Source organism: Falco cherrug, chromosome 13, assembly GCF_023634085.1.
Source record: "Falco cherrug isolate bFalChe1 chromosome 13, bFalChe1.pri, whole genome shotgun sequence".
Lineage (NCBI taxonomy): Eukaryota > Metazoa > Chordata > Aves > Falconiformes > Falconidae > Falco > Falco cherrug.
In genome coordinates, this window is record NC_073709.1 from 25,779,281 (window position 1) to 25,802,562 (window position 23,282).

Here is a 23,282-nt window from a genome sequence, read left to right on the forward strand (position 1 = left end):
ATATACAAATTTCACAAAAAAATAATTACAAAGATCTCTTCAGACAAGCTAACAGAAGACAAGAAGCAAAGAGTGAAGCTGCAGACAGAAAACAACATGAGGACCTCAAGCCACACAATGATAGGTATATAGACATGTCAACATCAGCGGGTCACATCATATACAGCCTTTTAACACAAATCTAAGAAGTGAGTTGAAGCTCTTTATTTAGAGTAAGATAACGAAAAGCCCTGCTTCTACTGCAGTGTCTCAACCATGAAACAGCAGAAAATATTTCCAGAATTCATTGGATTGAACAGAACATGTGATCATCATTTCCCATTAGAAAGCGTAGGTTGTTTTGCTGCCAATCTAGAGTTTTTGAGTTCAGCTGCGTTAGGAAGTGAGTGCATGCTAAAGTGTCTGCAGGATTAAAGTTTGAAAATCAAAGGAAGTGCTCCTAAACCCCTGTGGCATTTTAGAAAGTTACTCTCCAAGTAATGCATGCTTACAAGACCTGAGCAATCATAGAAAAGTAGCAGCATAATCTTCATTCTCAGTCTCGCACTGCATATTGGTCCCAGGTGTTTGCTGTTTTGCATTTTAGATTTATAAGCAAAATACTGCATTTCAGATTTTTTATGGAGCATCTAAAATATTGTTGGGCAGAAAATTTGAAAATAGGTCTTTTCATTAAAGAGTTCTAGTTGGACAGTGACAGCAAGTTATGTTTGCTTCCTTTGGCAAAGATTTATAACCCGTAATGGTGTGTGTCAACAAAATACTGTTCTGCAATGAAAATAACCACAAATATCAAGCTAGACAAAGCTCCATATCTGTGCAAGTGCAACAAGTTAAAATATTTTGGTATGAATAACCAAAAGACTGCAATTGCTATATCATTTATGTCCAGAAGAGGACTCCGCTTGTCATTTAGAATACTGTCTGATGTATTTTTTCTAACTAAAATCTATGATATTATTTATCTATGTCATATTATTATTAATCAATTTTATAGTTGAATTGCCATTGACCTTTATCCAATGTATATCCCAACATAAATAAGTAGGTTGGTTTATGTTTGTAAAGCACTTTGAAGATGAACAGCATCATAAAAGTGCCATGTATTATTGTTATTATACATTCAGTTGAAACATCCTACATTTTTTTAAAGAAACAACAAGCCAATCCACTATCTGCACAACGAGTAGATGCTATGCTTTTTACAGAAGAGTACGGAAGAAAAACAAAACAAAACTAAACACTTCCAAACTTTGAGAAAAAAAGTTTCTTCTCTGGAAACAAATCAGTCTTTGTTCTATCCAATTTATAACACCATACATTCTGCAATGCATTTTATTTGAAATTCCAAGTAATTTACAATGAAATAAAAACTGGAATTAACGGGAGAGCTATCTGTCCTTGTAAACAAACTCTTTGTGCATGTACATCTCTGCTTGCAAACCTATAGTGTGCACATTTCACAATGATGATCATATAAGTACCTATGCAGAATACACAAATATTTTGTTGAAGGAGGATCCAGATACATTCTGCAGAGATTACTGGGAACGTCTAGCCCTGTCACTACATTACGCATGGCTACCTGAGCTAACTCTCACAGTAGAACCAGTGTGGCCATTATTAACTAGGCCTGCTGACAGAAATAACAAATTAGCATCTGCAGAGTAACTCGTTCACTCGTTATGTAACTACCAAGACTGAACTATTAACTGCGTATGGCAGTAAGGTATGTCACGAAAATGTAAGACAACTTTTTCAGAACTAGCTGAGCTCCTTCCCACACAGTTTGGCATTGCATGGTAAGATGTCTTCAAATCCTGTTTCTGAATATTGACCTGAAGACAACTTAAAAATTTCCTTTTCTTATTAAACATATTTTTTTTCTCTCCTCCTTTGTAGTGCCTGCCAGCTTACAGACTGTGCACTGGTAAGAAAATCTGAACATTTAGTTTTGACTAATTATGATACAAAGGCTGAAATTGTGCCATCTCTTCGTATCCAGGCTTACTGCAAGGGCAGAAGTGCAGATGTGCCATTGCAATGTGTTTCGTTACAACTCAAGATCTGACCCTCAACATAGCATTAGCCCCACCTCACACACGCTGATTTAGGATGCTCTGTTACACCACATGGCATATTTCCCAAAACTTACTGAAAAAAAGCCCCAGGAGGAAAGATTTTGAACGAATCACCAGGAGCAGGTCTTCAACAGACCTTCGGTTCTTCAGGACCTTCTGAAGGAAGCCCTCCTGCTTCCTGTCAGGGGCAGGAAAGGGGGCTAAGCTGTCAGCTGCACAAGTACCACTGCATTCCTGTGACTAAGAGGTGAACTCTGCATTGGCCACTGCAGAGAACGTGGTGGGAAGTGCAAGGGAACTACGGGCCATTACTTCTCCCCTGGGTTAGACTGCAAGCGTAAGCTGTGTGCACGACACAAAGCATTCTGTACATCTCTCTAGAAAACACTCCTAAAGATGCTCACAGTGGAAAACAACCAAACTTCAGGGACCAGATATTGGGAGTGGGGTGGGAGGAGTAATGTCAAACCCAGTTTTAGTATGCTGACCTAATTTAATACTCACTAAATCAATAAAAAACCATTAATTTGAAATACATGCTTTTAAGATGCAATATCCACTTACTTTTACTGCAGCCAAATAGGTTGCGGACATCCAAATTACTAGCATCGGGAACACAGTTGTCACATTTCAAGCCAGTTACAAATTGTTTACAAAAACACTGTCCAGTAACAAGATGACAAGTCCCACTAATGGCTCCTGCAGGATGACAATTACAGTGCTGACATCTATAAACAAAAACAAATCAAGGAAGTGATCAAAACACATTAACACTTCAGTTAAGCACAGTAGGGTTTTGTTTAAAAGATTCTTGGGTAGCAAAATTAAAAAAATCATAAACAGTTCAGTGGTCTGAGACACAGTAGAAAATACATGAGCCTGATTAAAAAGAAAAAAAAAGTAACTCACAAAAAAGGTGCCCATTATAAAAATAATCATTAACATCTCAATGCCAGAATAATATTTTAATTTAGATAAAAACTGCTTAGAATTAAAGAGCTTTTTTAATATATTGATCTATGCACACAAATTGGGTAACAGTGTTTGGTAATAACCACATTACGCACTCAGTCCTGCAATGCTTAGTCACACACCCTTCCTAGCAGAGCTGTAGAGTACAGTGATACATATGTAACTGGTTTCATAGTTTTTTGCACAAAATACGCAACCTTCAAACAGAGGAAACCAGGCTGTTGTTACAGAAGAAATCAATTAATAATTTCTTGTCCACAAAGGCAACTTGAAAAAAATAACATGCTGCGAATAAAGGAGAATGAATACAGACAAAAATTGGGAGAAAAAAACCCTCAGATTTAAACAGTGAAAGGAAACAAAACAGTAGAAATATGACTACTGTAACAGAAAGCACATTTTCTTTGCAGCCTGATGGACAAAACTGAAAATAACTAGAAAGAATATTTAATTAAATGTGTAAGTGAAATTGTTTTTTAATTAAAAAGAACAAAAAAAAGCATTAGTATCACACAAATGACACATTTCAATTCTGTAAATCTCTCTGGCATCAGTAGAATACTTTCAGGATTAATTTATGCTTTGCCTTTTGCATATGAAACCTCAACTTGTTTTTCACTTGATATACTATTTCCCCACTGACATTCATTCATAGCAGGGATACCAATGTCAAATTATGCAAATATTCAAAGACTTGGAACATCTCAGAAGTTAAGCAATTTTTTCCTTACTGCAAATATTGTTAGGCTACCCATTGCAATACAGACTGCCATTATTAATCAGAACAGAAAACCTACACTGGTAAATAACATTTTGTACTTTAGATTCTAATTTCACTATGTTTTGATTGCTGCAGACCAAGAGAGTTTTGAAAAAACATGGACTGGGAAAAATGTGGGTCTGTATAGAGCATCTGTTAAAAACATACTGGGAAGTCCACACTCCTCTTACCCTGAACTGGGAAAGCCAATTCTTAGGCAAAAGAAACATCAGCCTTGAGGGAATCTTTAATTACTCCAGATGCCAGGTCTCAAGATGATGAAGCAGCAAAAAGACCTCGGAGAAGTCCAAGGGAGAGGCAGTCATGCCATGTCCCCTTTGCTATGCTAACCCTAAGGCTAGGTAAGAGCTGATGATTTATATTTGGCTGATCTTTCCTTGGCCAGTTTCACCAGATCAAGGAAATAGGTGGTGGTGGTGCCTTTGTATAAGTTACTTTGCCATTTTCCCAGTCATCACCATCACCTTGGTCTATCTCTTTCTATCTACATTTAAGGCAGAAAGAATAGTGAGTTCAGTTGTGGTTTAGATAGCAGCTTTTTAAGGCAAGGGAGAAAGGAGGGGAGGGTGGAAACTGTTTTCACATTAGGACACTAAAATTCAGGTCAATAATCAGTGAAATAGACATTAAATGTGACAGATTTTTAAACAAGTTTAAGAAAACTCTTCACATACATTTTCTGCCCATCACAGAGCTCTCTGTATTAGAGTTCCTTTACTCCACAGCAGCTGGTGCTGTGTGATCTCCTGGGGAATCATTCAACACCCTTAAAAAGGCTGATAAAAGCTAAAGCTGCAAAATAAGCTGCAAATTTGTTTTATGGACTAATATCCTTTTGGGAATAAATAAAATACATTCTCTCTTGGAAACCACTATACTGTAGTTTGCTCTTTTTTACAGTCAAGAGAAAAGGGCATTTTTTTCAAACTGTATTAAGTCTTTTCATCTGTAGACAGTGCATCCAAATCCACCTTCAAACAGAGGTTTTGTTCAGACTATTTAAATGTCATGACTGTAAAAAAAAAAACACGGTTTACTTACAGAAAAAATGAAGACAGAATTATTTGCTCAGTAAGATCTTACTTTATTATTTCATAATTTCATTACACGATGATATTTAGTACCTATTTAGTTGGTGGGGGGAGTGTTAACAGAAGTGTCTCAATAGATAAAAAGTAAAAGACAAGCTTCTCTTACTGCACCTCTTATGAATAAGGGTCCCCTGAGCATTCCAGTTTTCATTATCATTCACACACGAGACAATCAAACTCACATACACGTACAGTCACAGTCACAGGTTTCAGCGCCTGGCAGGGTGGAGCTGCTGCTTTCTGCTTGTTGCATTTTCTTCTAAGAAAAGTGTAGACTCCCTACCTCCACCTACACAGATCCTGCAAACAACATGCATGTCATCGTATCCTGTTCCACAGGACTACACATTGTATTTGTGTAATCATATGCACCATTTTCTTAAACGGCAGAACACTAAAACTTTTTTATGCATAGTCCATGTTTTTTCAGTCTGGATTAAGGATTCATTAAGTAATTTTTTAAAAGTAACTAATTCTTTGAAACTTTTAATCATGTAAGAAATATTTTCAGCATTCTTGTTAAATGCTACTTCTTTAAGACACTCCGAGTCAAATATATTTGAGTTTTATTAAAACAGAATTATATATAATCAAGGAAAACAGACTTTTAAAATGTGGAAAGAGAAATGTCAGGCCAAGATGAATTGCAATATTGATTTTGTGAGGATAAATGGTTTTTGTAATATTAATATAGAGAAACCTTTATTACATTGACTCTCTAGGTGCAGTTAAAGCCTCTCCAGCAATCTGTTTAAAATCTTCATTTTTCATCCTTATGGGAAAACCTCACTTGCTAAATGGATTTCATAAACAGTAATCTGTCAAGATATATATATATAGATAAACAATTTGTGATGTTCATTGACCAGTTCATTACAGTAAACAATACAGAGGTAAAGCATTTCAAACGTGTATCAATGCCCACAACCATTACAGATCTGTTCAGACCACTGCAAATACTCAGTATTTCTAATTCTTTAATTGCCAAGGAAATTAGCCTGCTTCATAAGATGAAATGCATTTAAAAATGTGCAGTTCCTGTTTAATCTCAAAAATATCACAGAATAAATTACTTCACATATACATTCCTCAGAGGGGCAGAATTGTAAAGCCTCACAGTCTTTGTACGTCACAACTTTTGCTTTTTTTCTGCTATTGTGCCAAGACAGATACATCTTTGCCCCTACAGATAGCTCACACCCTTTCCATTCTGTAACCACAGAGTCCTTAAAAGGCCCTCAGAGCAAGGATGGTTTAAATGACTTTGCAACTTTATAGAGAAAGAAAAAGCATATTGCTCTTTTTAAGAAGATATTAACAGTTAAAGAAATGGATTAAAATAGATTAGCAAATAAAGACTTGGATTATCATTTTCAGTGGATAAACGTTTCTGCCTCAGGAACAGAGGTACATTGCCCAAGTAGATGATAACCAAAAGGAAGCCAAGCATATACAACATGAGTTAATCATGTTAATGTACTACCAGAGCAGTCTTCAATACTGTCATGAGGATTAAGTAGCATTAAGGCATTAAAGCCAACTCTGATTCAAATTCCAGAACTGTAAAAACTTTCTATCTTTACAATAAGATCAGGATCTAGATAATTCTAGACATTTCCACATTTTGAATTTCAGAATACAGCTCAAAACGCAGATAATTGAAGGCCAGTATCTAATTCAGGAAAACTATTGCTCAACACAGAGACACAAACTTCTCCATCACCTGCTAAAACTAAGGTGGGGGTAGGGCAAACAAACTCTATTCCAAGTAACTAAAAAAAAAAAAAACACATTAATAATAAGGAAAATTTATTTAAAAGGGAACTTTAATATTACACAGATTTTATCCCTTACCATTAGAAATGACAGGAAGTGAAAATAGGAAGTCCTTATTCCTACAAATTACTTTATGTCCATTAGCAGATGCCTCTGTGACCCGCAACAGTAAAAAATAATCTCGAAAATCTCCTAATGAGTGACAGTAACATAAAAGTTAAAGTGAAAAATCTGCAGGATAATGTCAAATATATGCAAGACGACACTGATAATCACTGCCTAAAAGCATGCCTACTCCACAGTGGCTGGGGGAAAGGAACACAGGGAGGGGAATGTTGTACAGATTTTGCTTCTGCCTGTGTGTTGGTTTGTTGGGTTTTTTTAAGGCAAAAATATTAAACATAACAAAACAATTTAACACCATCAGTCTGCATGAAAATGTGATAGCATTAGAGCAGTGCAATCTTGCTGGACAGTATTTAAAAGGAAATTGATATTGTGAGGATTAAGCAAGAAAGATGATCTTGGAGAAGAAAGACAGAGCAATAGTTGGAATAACAATGCACTACCTATAGATACGTTTCCCCCTTACATTCCAGGGAATACATCCATGTAATTTCAGTGCACCTACAGGCCTCAGGCTACATTAGATAAACAATTTACCCTGTGGCACATAACTAAATCCTGGAAAAGAATACACCTTTTAGAAGAACAGATTTTTAAGAGGAATGGTGCTGTATTTCTATGCTGGTGCTAAAAGAAATTGGGATAGGCAGGGATATCTTTTTACATATTTTTTTTTCCATTAAAATATCTTCCTGAGATCTTCAAAAACATTCACTGGTTATAAGAATGGCACAAAGCCTGCATTTTAATAGTCAATGATTAACACCTCAGAAACCAACACACCTTACTGAAGATGCAAAGGAAACATAAGAAACAATTACCAAATAGCTATAACATTTGACAGCATTAGCATTATACAGCTTTCGTGTTGTTTCTACCTAAATCTGTGGCAAAACTTCTATTTCCTTCAGCTCTTGGGAGCACAGAGGGTTGTATAACATACCACACAAATCAGAGTGCACACATGAATTCAAAGAAGGATTAATGCAACTAGAGCACCTCTTTTCATTGTCACCAAACCTTCAAATGAGCTACTATGTGAAAAATGTAATGAGGTTGTAAGTGATCCATAAAAAAAAAAAAAAACAAAAACCAAAACCAAACAAAAAAACCCAAACAACCCACTTACCTCCCTGTGACAGAGTCAAATCCAAAATAAAGTTCTTTGCAACGTTCACATGTCTGTCCTGTTACAGAGGCATCTTGGCAAATACACTGGCCGGTTAGTTTATCACAGATTTGATTCACTGAACCAGCTACGTGGCACAGGCATGGTAGACAGCCAGTGATACTGGATGGAGAAAAATAAAAACCTGAAAGAGAAAGGGATTTTGAGAACAGACAATATGCTTTTTGCACACAGTAAGACTATTAACTTGTGTATAACTGGGGATGAAAGAAAAGAACCAAAGCTTAGGTAACACACATCAACTCAAAGCAACATAGTCATCCTGCCGAGCTGAGCTAAATCTTCTCATTGGCACTTTTTAAAGCTATTATTCATCCTCCAGTTGCCAAAGCCCATTTTTTATTCTCTCTCTTCAGACTTTATTTTAGATAGAACAAATGCAAAATAGGGGGAGCACATTAACATGTCTGTAGAAAGTAAAGACCCAAGGACATGAGAGGTAGTAATGAATGTACCACAAGCAGTAAAAACAAAGAAAATAATGTAAGAGAACAGACATTTGTCCATTCTGGTCTTGGATCTCATCTCTGACAACAGCCAGCTGCAAAATACAAGAAATGCACATTTTGTAGAAAAGTCTCACTCTTTCTCAACCAGTGGCTGGTTTAATCTCTGAAACATGTTGATGTTTCTTAGGAAAAACTACAGCTGATGAGCATTCCCAGGTCTATGTGAAATTTGTATTTTATACCTCCTCACATAGAGCTTGTATCACACACAAACACTTTTACAGAAACTAATAAACTGATGAAAAAAAGTAATTATCTGCTATTAAAAAACTTTCATTCTGAATCCAGTCCTTCTGTTCCTGTATTATTTCCAATTATAAAGTGAAGTATTCACTTCATCTTCCCCACAGTGTATTTGGTATGCTTCTACTATACTATCTTTCATCCTATTGTCCTCACAAGTAATCTTTATCTATGCAAGTCTCTAACACATTATTGATAAATATAGTTAGAGTTTATACACCACTAATATGGTCATTGAAGAACATACCCGTTATCCACAGCCTCACCTGAAATTCCAAACAAAAGAGCTTTTACACACATTTCTTTAATGATGCTGTACTACTTGCATAATCTGTTTTGCCATGTATGGTCTTATTCCACTCTCATTATTTCTTTTCTACATGTCTGACCAGAATACAATTCAAGTAACAGCATATCAGTAAGAAATATACATCACTTTTCAAAATAATTGTCTATTTTTACCTGATTATTAATAGCCATTTAACTGCAGGTCTCACACCTTTTTTTTTTTTTTTTTTTTTTTTATTTTAGTGGTACAGTATGAGAGTTCTGCAAATTATGGTGGTGACAGTATTAGCTAGCACTAGTCAACTACAAGTACCTATCGTTGAACATAAATATTAAGACACGGCCACTGATAGGAGTTTCCATCTCTGTCAGCTGGTTACCACTAATTATTATTGCATAACTTCAATAGAAGAATTTCAACCATTACTCAAATACACTGCATTTGCACAGAGTTCTCAGACACTTTTCCTCTCTCTCCAGATAAAGTTCAATCATATTCTTAGTCATGTTCTCAGTTACCGTATCTTTTCTGTTGTGCAATAACTTCCTGATGTCCTGCTTTATTATAAAAGAACCCAAAATCGTATTGTAACTTGTCATATCACCCAAGGCCTTATTATTTATTTTTTTGTTACAAGAGATAGCTTTATATATACACCCCTAGGGTGGTATTCTCTGTCTTTGCAGCAGTGATGCGCTGTGAGCTCATATCCAAATAGCAGAGGAACTAAACAAATTGAAAACATTAGAATTTTACTGCTCAAATCTTTGTTCAAGTTTAGCCTCTGGTCCTCAGCGAGATAAATCTCAAGTGGACAGTGAAGTGATATCAGTCTCCAGTTAACATACATTCGCATCATAAAAAACCGTGCTGTTGGCACTTTATTCCGGAGAGGCCCAGAACTGAGCCACCACAGAGACAGAATAGCTTGAAGTTATTAGCGAGGCAGCATGTATTATCTCATACTGCAGTTGTCTGTGCAGTACAGCGCCCATCCTGTGCATAAATAGAGGAGACCATTTCCCAGCAATGTCACTCTTGAGCACAATGAACGACTCCACTCAAAGAACGTAACAAGAAGATGGGAAACAACTTCAAGCCTGGACTCCTGCAGAAGGTCAAAGCACTTCTTCAGGCCCCAGTTTATAGCTGTAGTAAATGATAAGCACTCAGGCTAAAACAAATGCTTGTCCATCTGAAATTTTGCATGAAACTAATGTTTAAGGAAAGACTATAGCGGGTAAATAAGCACATCTCTAGAAGCTAAAAATCATTTTAGGTGAGCAGGACTGATCACTACAGCATATATTATTTTTGTCATAGCAGTGAAATTCACAACTATAAAGAAGCTGTACCTTAATGTTAAACACAACTTGGCTCTTCTAATGTCATACCACCTGAACTGCTGTGGAGCAGTGAAGGATTTTGTAGGAATTTTTTATATATATAATAATCTTTTAGAAACGCTTTAAAAGTTTAACTGAGTTTCTGGATAGTACCACAATATTTTATTTTATTTTCAGAAATAACAAGTAAAAATTTTTTACAGTAAAATTGAGGGATAGGAAAATGGGAGGAGGTCCTTCCCCCAACTAATTTATAAGTAAATTAACATGATTAAATGTAGACAAAGAGAGAAGAGACACTGGATTACAAATGCATACTGTTTGTCGTAAGCATTATTATTATTTACTTCCACCACCTAGAATTTGGCAGGAAAGAGTAAGAAACAACTTAATGCAAGCTTAATTTACAGCAAGGTTAGAAGGGCTCATAAAAGTTGCTTTATGAAGGATCCACTGTTGTATAATAGAGCCAATTTCCAATTTCAAGACAGCCACTGCAAATCTCTCCAAGATCTACGTATATAACTAGTATTATGCTTATTCTTTTTCAGATTTTTTTTCACTTCAACCATAACTGATCACATTTGTCAATCAAATATACTCTTCAAAAGGAAGAATGAAAGTCACAGCAAAGTATACAGCTTCCTTTTCAAATCATACTCTTACTTCTCCCACTGTGTATCTCATGGAAAAGGAAGACCCGAACAATTCTTTAGCACTTTGACATCCTTACTAACTCCGATGGCAATGCTCATTTCTTAACCACAATCCCTGCTTCAAAGTGCAGTTTAACACCGACAAAGTTGTCACAACATACCACATGTTCTTCTGGCCAAGAGGAGAGGTAAGCCATACACAAAACCTCAGCATTGATGCCCAGCCACACATCCTACATGCTACAGCTTTGCCATACTATGTACCGCTCCCGCTCCATGAAAAGGTGTAGTCACTGAGTTAGGAACTTAAAAATACCTTTTTTTTTTTTTTTTTTTTTTTTTTTTTTTTTTTTTTTATAACGGATTTGCTGCTTTCGTGACAGGATCCAAGACCTGTGTTGAACAGGATTTGGATGGCACAAATCCCGGTTGGTGTGGCAACACAGTCCCAGAATGAGGCAGTAACAAACCGTTCACAACTATTTGGGGGCTGTAAAGATCTGTTTTCTACAACCGCAACCTAGGACATCTCAAAGCCTATACACAAGGGGAAACTACTCTTTTGTTTGGTTTCATGTTAGAATCAAGTGTTCCTTTCTGCATACACCATGAGTTGTACATGAATGTACAAAAACCTAGCAAAAAGGTAAGTTATATAAGAACAAACTGGAAGACAGCAGGTCATGGGTACAGCCTAACAGATGAAACACATGGCTGAATTCTCCAAGTGTCATTTGGATTTTTTTTTTTGAATCGCATGATAAAATAATTTCCCAAAGTTACATCCAGTTTGAATTTTTCTCCGTTGGCAACACTTCCTGTATTAAGATTATGGTAACTTTTGGAAATCTTTCAGATTTTATTAAAGCACACAGAAGATATGCTACAGTAGGATGTTATTTTAAATACAGCTAACTATAACAGACTTAAAATTACACAGAATTGGGGGAAGGAAAAAAAAAAAAAAAAAAGAGAGACATGACTTGTATTCCACTGAGGAAAGTGTGACCACAGAGTTGAAATGTCCCGATAGCCTGAGAAATCCTCAGGGTGTTTTTAGGGCTGCCAGTTTTAACTAGTTAATTGTGTGCTTTTAATTAGGCCTATGTTGGCTTCATATGTACTTGGAGTATGTTTTCTTATCTTTGTCCCAAGGCAAAGCCATGGGACCTGTTTAGATTAGTTAAAACCAGTTAAACTTTCCATACTTCAACTTAATACCAGTATTACTAGCAGGTTTTACTCATCCCTGTTTTATAGAAAACTGTCCTTTGGAATATACTAACAAAAAATATTTCTATAAAATCTAGATATATTAAAAAATGTCTAAAAGAGCTCACACTGGGACCAACACTACAACGTCAGTGAAAATACCGTAGAACACTCTATTACACTAAGAGCAATACAACACCTTTGCAATAAGGATTTACACTTTCACTTGCCAGAGCTCAATGTTTAGCACATAAATGTTTATACTTACTACTTAGAATATTTATTTTTTTTTTTTAACAGGAACCATTGCAGAAGTATTCCTCTGAGTGCCATGTAAGCTTTTCTACAAACCAGTCTGTTCATACTATCAATTAAACCTTTTTAAACCATTTAGTTCTGCATAAACCCTGGCCTTTCTTTTTCAAGGACAAGGGCGGTCACTGACTCTGGAAGCCTTGACATCACTCCTCTGCCGATCACTGATTAAGTGGCTGCTGTAGAGGGTTACCAGGTCAAATAGCACTGGAGGAGGAACTAAGAAAAACAGAACGCTGCCTTATTTATTAGTATATGTACCTAAAATAATTTAAATGAAAGTATTTTTAAAAATACTTAATGGAGGTTAAGCAGCTTTTTTAACCTCTGTTCAAATTATTGAATGGCATATTAAAACCAATGGTGCTATAATGTACCTCTTAATGTGACCTGCTACTTTAATAAATTGCATATGTATTTAACTTGAACTAAATCTATCTGTTTAATATTATTATAAGGGTAGGTTAATATTACCTATAGTTTCATTTTACCCACCTACTTTTTAAAAGAAAAGCATTAAGATATAACTACAGAGCTTCCTACTTACAACGAATATTTAAACTGTTTACAGTAATATGGTTCAAGATTTTATACTGATATGTAGGAACTGCAGTATCACCTACTTGTAGGGCCAAGCTGTAATTAGTCCTTGTGAAAGCCAGCACATCCTCAACACAGCAAGGCAGGTGAATGTTTTTAGAGTGGCATGTTTGCCAGCCTCATCAAAGTTTAAGCAACCACCCCTGTGCCCCTCACCATGTTCAGCTTTATGCTTGAAGTGTCATTCCTGAACAGCTTGCACTCCACCTTCCAAATCCACATTTTTCATTACAAGGATAGCTGCTGTTCATCAAACTATGCCAGTTTACCTTTTATGCAGTGAACAGGCCATGGTGATTTGTGTATTTTCTTGATACCTACAAGAACTAGTCTAAGCTTATTTGGGGCATGTTGAAACTGCAGTAATAACACAGATTATACAATCTCTGGCAATACAATAAATATTTGATGGCAGTCAGGATGTTTAATACTTCCTTCTTGCTCACACAAGAAGAAACGGAAGAATAATAAGTCAGAGACATGTCAGGCATGAAGCTCTCTAAACACATATTAAAAACTGTAGGAACTATGATGATATCAAACAAAGCAAAACTTACTACATCAAATAGATTGTCTTCCAAATTCCTTACCTGGTTTACACTCATTACACCTTCTCCCCTGACGCTGAGGCAAACAGACACACTGTCCAGAAACATGGTCACAAACTGTTCCTGCCAATGTGCCCAGAGCGTCACAGTCACAACGCTGGCAGCCGAGGAGGTTGCTCCTGCTGAGGTTGTACGTATGAAGCATGCACTGATTGCACCGAAGGCCAGTTACACCAGCTTTGCAAGGACACTGTCCTGTCAATTTGTCACAAAGCAGAGAGCCATTTACTGTACCTGCCTTATCACAGTTACACGGCAGACAAACGAAGGAATGATTTTCCTGTACTTTGTGGTAGCCATCTAGGCATTCATCACATTGTCTTCCTCCAATATTTGGTTTACATGCACATTGCCCTGTCTTCGCATCGCACACAGTTCCAGAAAACGACCCTGCAACATTACATTCACAAGCCTTACAGCCAGTTACATCCAGCCCATAGAAGTTGTCCATGCAGGTGTCACAGCGAAGCCCTTTCACTCGTTCTTTACAATTGCACTGCCCAGAAAGAGGGTTACAGAATTGGTTCACTGAGCCATGGCTGTTGCACCAACAAGGCTCACATCCATCTTCATTAGAATATCTGAGAGCTTTAAATCCAAAATTGCAACTATCACACCTAAGACCTGGAAAGAGAAAAGGTGTTAATAAAGAAAAGCTGAAAAGCTATTAATTTCAGTTTTAAAGAAGGGTAAGTGTACTGCACTTGGGGGGAGAAAAGAGAAAGGGAAGGACTAATACTCTTCACCAGCATAATTAACAGGAATGACAGGGCTGCACAAATCAATTGAGTAACAGTGGCATCCCAAAAATCTGTTTACTTTTCCAATTTGTTTCAGAAGCGATGCGTTTCTGCTGACTTCTCAATACAATTTAAGATACCTCTGCAAGAGATTCTTTGTAACATTTCTAAGACAAACCAGAATTAATCTCTTTGTCCCCCAGAACAGCACCTGTTGCACAATCAATGCTTACGTGAACTCTTCACCCTATATTGTAGAAATGCAATATACAGGGAATTGCACTGTGGTCTCAATCTGTTCTGATAACAGATTTATATATTGTATTAAAAAAACTCAAATATACTCTAGGACAACACAGGTTAGACTAATTACGATGAACGATTTACTTAATACTGTACTTCAGGTTTAACATTGATTACATTTATGTTAGTGTTTATTGTTAGCCCTTACTGAAAGCAGAAAATGTTTTCCATAATCCAAAATGAAATATTTTTATCTAAATGTATTATTTAGTTAACTCCCGCAGTACATTAAAATCTAAACTGTTTTCTTCATGCTTTATCCTATAGTTTTATTAGCTTTGCTTTCAAAGTCATCGCTCGTTTTTATCCCTGCCCCAAGGGATGGCATTTGTATTTTAGTTTATAAAATGTACATTACAAGAAAGCAAACCAGATTATTATATGAAAAATGCAAATTCAGTTATGTATTTTCCCTTGCAACAGGAAAATCCTTCACTATGCAGCCATCACTTAATTGTTGCACATAGAAAAATGTAAATACAACATTCTAGCAAAATACTGTCATTTTTTTTAAAAATACTAATCCATATAAAAATACATCTAGCAACTTACATGTAGAAAAATAAAACTAAAAATGGTAGGAAATGCATTATACATACGAATAAAAACTCAAAAACTCCAACAGAAGGCAAGTTCCTTTAACAGTGATGAATGACTCACCTAAGGCATATCATTTAATTTCAATAAGGAAAATAAAAAAGGACCACTATTGCTGCAAATTTTAAAAATAACTGTATTGTTAACAAGAATTATGACTCATTTTGAACTATTAAAATTGGTCTACATGGATTCATATCATATCAGTTTTAAAAATATGCGCAGTGCTTATTTGAATATGCCATACATATTCCTGACAGGTAATCTATTCCTAACGATACTGAGGAAGGCCTACAGGGCATCACATTCAATGTTAACAAGTACAGGGGAGTTAGCACGTTTGGCATTTAATTCACATTCTTCTACCTTTTTATTCTAGATGAATGACCTACTTTAATAAAATTATTGGTGCTAATGTATTTTACTGGTGATAGAATCATTAGTAAGATTTAACAGTTGTGTTAACTCTAACAGTTCATGTTTCATAACACTGCAGTCCATAGTTGCATTTTTCTGTTATCCTGTTTGTTTAAATAGATAAAATGGCAATAGACAGACTGCTCTTAAAACCAATTTAGAAATCCAAAGAGGAAGGCTCTTTGTTAAATTTCGCTGCACACGTTCCAACATACAGAAGCTTATTTACGATTGGTTTGGAAAACAAAAAAGGGAATCCAGTCTGGAAAGAATTAGGTCTTTATCCTGCAAACACACACTTGCATAACTACTGCCCCCCACCATTGTTACAGATAAATTTGCAGAAAGCATAGATTTACATGGGTTTTGTATTACCATTTCAGGGGAAGTAAAAATAAATCTTACCATATTCATCAAAGGGAGAGAATATTTAAAATATTATGTAGACAAATACATGAGAACCAGACTCTGCATTTTGGGTATACCAAGCTTCCACTGAGTTAAGAAAGGTTTTCATAGAGGCAAATGTGAAATGTAGGCAAAGAATATATAATTAAGAATGCTCTGAAGTCTTTTTTGTGGAACTTAGAAAGCGGGCTTAAGATGCACAGAGGTTGTTTTTTTTTACTCTTGACACCCTTTTTGATGGTATAGTAAACATAGGTACTTGGTATTGCACAGGAAAGGACAGAAACTGTTCAGGCTTATGTCTGTTTAGAGTTATTTTCATTATTTGTTGTTATTTTGTAGTACCTTTTGGAAATTGGGAGAAGGAAGAAACAAAGACTCAGAATATTGTAAATAAGTCACTATTCATAAGTCAGTGAGTCATAAATTAACGTATTGAACACTAAATACAATCCACAATCATGTTTAGCTAAAGAAAAAAAACAGATTACTAACTGTGTTAATAACAAAGCAAAAAAGGACCTCTCTTTTTCTTTTTTGGAAACATGTATAGCCCAAGACATGTACAGTTACCATGCAAGGCTCACTTTATCAGGAAATTCTCCTTGCATAATATTCCCATACATCAACATTTCAAAGTGTATTATATATACTGTGTATTTTGGGCACTTGATAAATTTTGTCCTTATGTGGCTGTGGCTCCCCTCAAATATGCTGGAAGTAATAAATTGCTATAATCAAATCTAATTTCTGAAAAATACCTGTGGGAGTAACAAACAAAAAAGCACGTCTTGTAAAAAAATGATAAATAACACAGAAGGTAGCAGTTTATTATAATCAGTTTGGCATTGAATTACAAAATTAAAATTATGTGGCCCTTGATAACTAACCCTAGCTATGTACATGATCTGTGGAATTATGTTGACTTATTTTGCATTTCATAGGAACAGTTCAAAGAAATATAATAGAAAAAAAATGGATAGATTTATCACAAAGGACCCTGTAGCACAGAATATTTTGAGAAAAAAATCCATTTATTTTGGTCTATTAAGAAAACTAGCATGGAAACGATTTGCTTAGAACTCATTAAGTATAAAACATTTTGAAAAAGTGTTAATTTCCTAAAAGAAACATCTATGCAGTAAGCAAATTACATTATTTCTGTGACTTATTAGTATGGAACTATGTAAGCTAATGGAGCTATGCCATAAAGAAACTTCTAAAGGGTTGATTAAACTAAGCTTCAAGCTGTAGTTTGATAGAATTATTAAATTAATAATTTTTCAACAGTTAATTTCATTCATTTTTATAAACTGCCTTCAGCAAAGAAGTTTGCTATACTTCTCATTTAGAAATCAAGTGTGTGTTATTTCCAGAGAAAACAAGAAAAATGGCTCCAAACTCTTGCATTACACATACCAATAACATTCGCTTTGCACTTGCACTGGCCTGAATTTTGGTGACAGGTAATATCTCCATCGACTGTCCCAGAGGTATTACAGTTACAGGGACTGCAGCCATCAGGGTTTGACTGTTGCAGATTGTAGAATCCTTCCTGGCACTGATTGCATTGTCTGCCAGACACATGTCTCTTACAATTACACTGGCCTCCAATCTAGAAAGATACAAAATATTATAAAATAATGAACATATCTATTTTTAGATGATACATTCATTAGCAACAAGAATGGGAGTATGAGTTGGGGAGGAAAAAACTTTAAATGGAAGGAAAAAATAAGCCTGTGTAACATATACTTTTCTAATTTGTTGAGAGAAAAAAAGGAAATATTAAACAGAGTGTAACTATTCAATTTTTAAATAGAGTGTAAAAGTCCTGTTCATTCAAAACAGAAGGAAAAAAGACTTGACCAAATGTGGCAATGTCTACCATTCAGACAGAGAAAACTGCAAAGAATAATTACAAAATTTTACTGTATAAGTAATGACGTCTATTAAAACAAATGGTATTTTTTTGAATCACAGTTACTACAGAATACTGTATTATGTTTAAAGGTCAATTTTGATTTTTTTTTTTTTGTTCAGACCATATGCTTATTTCTTTTATTGAAAATGTTAGTTGAATAAGAATGAAAGAAAATTGAAAGATTTCCTTTCTGATCACTCATCCAAGGTAAATTTTCTCTTGCTTTACAGAAAGATGTGACCCAACAGCTCAGGATCTGAAACTCTCTCCCTCTTTTCTTGGTTCAGCTGGGATCCAAGTGTTCCACTTCAATGGTGGGATATAAAGGCCCTCTCCTACTCCCTAAATGGGTGGCATTGCTATTTGGAAGGAGCTGAAGCATCCTTTGTTATGCCTGGGCCATGATCTGGGAGTACGTCTCACATCTTGTGCAAGACTAAAGGGCTCCTGAAAAGCCATCTCCATTTCAAACCTCTAATAGCCAGAAAAAAAACAACCAAAACAATCTCTATATTCATCACTTTCCAATATGGTGGGCGAACTGACGATAGGGAAAGCACAATGGCACAAGGATGGGGAAAAGAATGGAAGACATCAGTCAATACACCACACAGAGAGAACAGGGTGCCAAAGCAACGCAGACATGCAGGACATGTGAACTAGTAAAAGGTTTAGGATTCATAATCAAGGAAAAAAAGAGTAACTTTTCTAACCCCAGTGTACTAGGGAGTGCAGAGATGGCAGCAAACAATTTTTACGTTATAAGAAATTTTTTGGGTCATTGTATTTTTTCAGTGCAAATATTTACAAATATGAAAAAGTACAGTGATTCAAAACCAGTTATTCATCTACAACAGCAACAGCTATAGTGCAATGTACTTTGCTTGTAGTTCAATGAACTTTGCTTTTAATTAGCTACCAGAACAAAAATTTCTCTTAACAGTTCTCTTTTTCATTTTAAACCTATGAATAAAGCAAAGCTAAAACAACAGGAGGGTCCTGTGGCGTTAGAGACAAAGGCACTTGAGAATTCCCCTTAAACATTATTATCACACCCTCCAATCTACAATGAAGCTCTAAGCTTTATTAATACAAGACAGAGTATTTCAACATCTAATAGGAAATTCTTAGTGTAGAAAACACTGAATGAAAGTTAAAGAAGCATGTATTCCTACCCCTTCCTGATAAAAGGATTCTGTAGTCCAATAAAACCTCTTCAACATGCATTTGTGACAAAGATCATCTACTGATGGTACCAGTCGCATTTTTCAGGAAGGTGAAGATATTAAAAAGGCAAGAAAACAATATTTTATAAAAGTCCAGACAACAGCAAGTACAAAAAGGTAAGAGTTAAGAGACCACAACAGCAGAAAACACAGCAACAAGGATTTTCAAGTTATTCCCTTTTAGACCAGATTTGATCTAGCCATATATTTTGTTGTAAGAGACCCAGTCATGCATCTCAGCCATTCATCTGAGAACTCACATGCAAAAAGCAACTCTGAGTTTAATCCTAAATGAAGAAAAATACCTAGCTTAATACACAACTGTAAAAGAAACATTTTCTTTTAGTGATCATAGCATACTCGGATTACACAATAGCTAGTATTCTATAAATACCTCATTAGCACTCAAACATATAACTCATACCCAAAAAAAACTTTAAAAAGTTACTCCAAAAGCTACTGCATGTAGGAAAGTATTACATGCAGAAAGTTGTCTTCAGAAAGTGGAAATCAGATCAAAATAAAGAAGTTAAATAAGAGAGAGTAACCACCAACAAATTTTAAAACTAGGATATGGCAATACAAAAATCCGCTTTTAACAAGCAACATGCTTAAGGCATGAAGTAAAAAAGAATATTTTTCAAATGTCAGAAATAATGGAAGATACCAGAGAATCAGTGAGGGAAACAAATATTTAAGTGCTATGATTAGCAGTTTCCAGTTGGACATCAGAACCTTTCACTAAGAAGGGAGTGCAGCATCACTGAGAGGTTGCCCAGAAGGGATGTGGAATCTCCATCCCCAAGATACCAAGACTCATCTAGACAAAATCATGACTGGATCTAGCACAGATGGATCTAGCACTGACAACAATCCTGCTTTGAGATGGAGGAGATGACCAGCTAATGCTTCTATGAATCTGTGCGGCATTCAGGAAAGACAGAACCACAACAGAGATTGCAAAGAAAGTATTTCACAGCTGTTCACTACGAAAGATATGTTACCATTCTATATTAGGAATGATTTTCAAGACTAGTCTCAAACCAAAGTATCAGAAGCAAAATCTAATTGATGAAAAGCGACTACACGAGTCAAGAGTTGTAGATGAATTGAAATATAAAAATTACTGAGTTATTAATTGCTTACATCAACCTCAGCAAAAGAGGAATAAAATTACACAAGTTACATTAAATTCCTTAAAAGGCTGTAACAAAGCTTCTGAGAACTACAAACTAGTAGTCTTTGTACAGCATGAATTAACAGAAATGAAAACATGAGTTTGATATATGGGAAAGGATTGGTACCTTTATTTGCAAAGAAAAATCATGCTTCATGATTATACTGCTTTTCTTTAAGTCAGCAACATCTGGAAGTATCATATACACTGAACCAAACAGATGATCAAAATATCAAATTAATTTCTACATCAAGTACAAAATTAACATCTGGGGAAAACCAATGCTGCCTACAAGTAGACAGCGATGAGTCCAAAATTAGTTACTATCACTCAAGAAAGAAGCTGTTAGAGATGCTCTATTCCCCTAAAAATCATTTGAATACTCTGGGGCAACTAAACAGGCAGTAGGAATACTGGAATTATTAGGAGAAGAACTGAAAATTATACAGAAAATGTCATTCTGTCATAAAAATCCACTGTGTATCAACATTTTGCACAACTTGTGTATCTGGTTAACCTCTCTAAAATAAAAGGTTGCATAGTGAGTAGAATAAGCAAAGGTAGAAACAAAAGGAGACTAAAAAATAAGCCACTTCACTTTAGAAAGATGACTAAGATGAAGGGAATACATGTCTATAAAATCATGAATGGCTTACAGAATGAATATTCATTATTTCTCACAATACAAGAAAGAGAGGACACCCAAGAAGTGATCAGAAAGCAAATTTAAAATAATGAAAAATACACTTTTTTATGAAGTGCATTAAAAAATAAGTTAGATTAATTCCATATGTGGACACCAAACATCACATCTCAGATGAAACCCCTGAGTTTATTTCAGGTGGTCCCAAACCCATAAACAACTGGAATTTACAAAATGATATCGCAGAAGGATCATGTTTCTCACACCAGCTCCTGGTAACTCTTAGGGAGGACACTATGCTAGATGAAAGCATCATTTCACCCAGTATGGCTGTTCTTATCATACATACATGGAAACCCAAGTCTAATCATGAGCAGCTGGTAGCCATTTCCTGATGCAACAAGTGAAATGTGTAGATTACCGAGTGCTAAGAGAAGCACAGAGCACCAGCACCTTCCTCAGTTTTAAGTGTCAAGCTATTACAAGAAGCAGTAATTTTCATCCCATTCACAGCTGCAGAAAACGTATGCCTCCATACTTTGTTTGAATAGGGTAAAAAATGATACCAGAAGAATACAGACAACTCTTCAGAATGAGGGAGAAATATCTGCCCAGCTGTGGAATACAAAAAGTTTCTCCAGGAACCAGCCAGTGAAAGCATTTGGAGATCTCCCTAGATAAATTTCCTCCTACATTTCTGTCACATAGAAAAGTGTTTTCCATCTGTGATCAAAACAAGTGGCAACTGGTTTCCTGGTTCTAAAAAGAACCTAAGTGAGAAGAAGTTATAGAAAACCAAAGTTTTTGTTAGAGAGGGAAGCTTATCAGGTTACTTCTTAATAGATGTGAAAATATGTTTCTATGTACCTGAGTAGAGGATGTCTAAATAATCCACTGACATTCTGCCATAACACAGATTTCAAAGTCTTGTGAAAAAAAGTCATGCAGAAAAGATTCCATAGCCAACACAAAAAGGAGCCTCTGACTGTATTTACAAATGACTATTTTGTTTCTGTATTCTCCATGTGAGTAGAAATCTTTCCATTCTGCTTACTCAGCAATTTCCTGCCAATATAAGACATCAAGCTGGAGATATCTACTGAAATTTAGCTGCCAAAATACAGAATAAATTCAATTCTATAACTCCACTTTAACCCTGCCTTCTATAGTAAGCATGGAATTACAAAAGATATGAATATCAGCTAAGGGAAATATGCCAATGTAATGCACCCCATATTACACAGCTGTATACTGCATACACCTCAAGCAGCTGTGCAGAATTTTAGAGGAAAAAAGTTGAGAAATATGCTCCAGATAAAACTAGTACGTGGAGGGGGAAAAAAGTAGGTAAAACTACTTGCAAAACTGGGAAGGTTAGTAGGATTTTGTAATTGCCTGCCCTGGATGCTAAGCTCTGCAGTATTTTCAGTGGCAGACTCAGGAGAGAATGCGCTTGCAAGACTCGCAGCTCACCCCAGCTCAGGATGCACAGGCAGCACCATCATGACCCTGAGGACACCAACCAGCCTGAATGGCCCTCAGCAGGCTCACCTGGGGCATCCACTCACACCCTCTGCCCACAGCCCAGGAGCTCCAGATAAGCTCGAGCTTGGGCATCTGCACCGTGCATGGGCTGTGCTGCAGTTGTGCCTGTCCCCTGCCTCCTGTAGGGGACTTCAGCTGCAGCCACATCTCCATCCTCATCTCCTGCTGGCTCCAGACTGGCCTTCCTGGATGGACCCCCATTTATCACTTTGCCTTGGCTGGGGTTCTCAGTGGACCCCGTTATGAGCACTTGGCCACGTCTTGATGCTGTGGGACTGGCCGGGTCAGGGTGGGCACTGCTGTGCTGGCATCACCTGCAGTGGGCTGATTTTCAACACCACTTTTACTCTTTGTGCAAACATTCTAAACTCAGGAAAGGTGAAGTAAATGCAGAAGTTCAAAACATAACGCAACAAGGAAACATCAATCAAATGTGAAATAAAGAAAAATTGTGAAGAAACAGTAATGTGGAAAACAACCTGGGAGTGATATTGGGCCATCACAAATA

The 23,282-nt window shown here is 36.1% G+C and overlaps 1 protein-coding gene across 1 annotated transcript in view; it reads right to left on the reverse strand.

Annotated features, from left to right (window-relative positions):
* The window catches only part of USH2A (usherin), a 390,339-nt gene that overhangs the window by 306,136 nt on the left and 60,921 nt on the right, over nucleotides 1–23,282 (reverse strand). The window contains exons 11-14 of the mRNA XM_055725922.1: nucleotides 17,679–17,874; nucleotides 13,777–14,418; nucleotides 7,957–8,140; nucleotides 2,646–2,809 (exon numbers count right to left, since the gene is read on the reverse strand). Coding sequence (XP_055581897.1) covers nucleotides 2,646–2,809; nucleotides 7,957–8,140; nucleotides 13,777–14,418; nucleotides 17,679–17,874 — 1,186 coding nt within the window. The remainder of the gene's footprint in view (nucleotides 1–2,645; nucleotides 2,810–7,956; nucleotides 8,141–13,776; nucleotides 14,419–17,678; nucleotides 17,875–23,282) is intronic.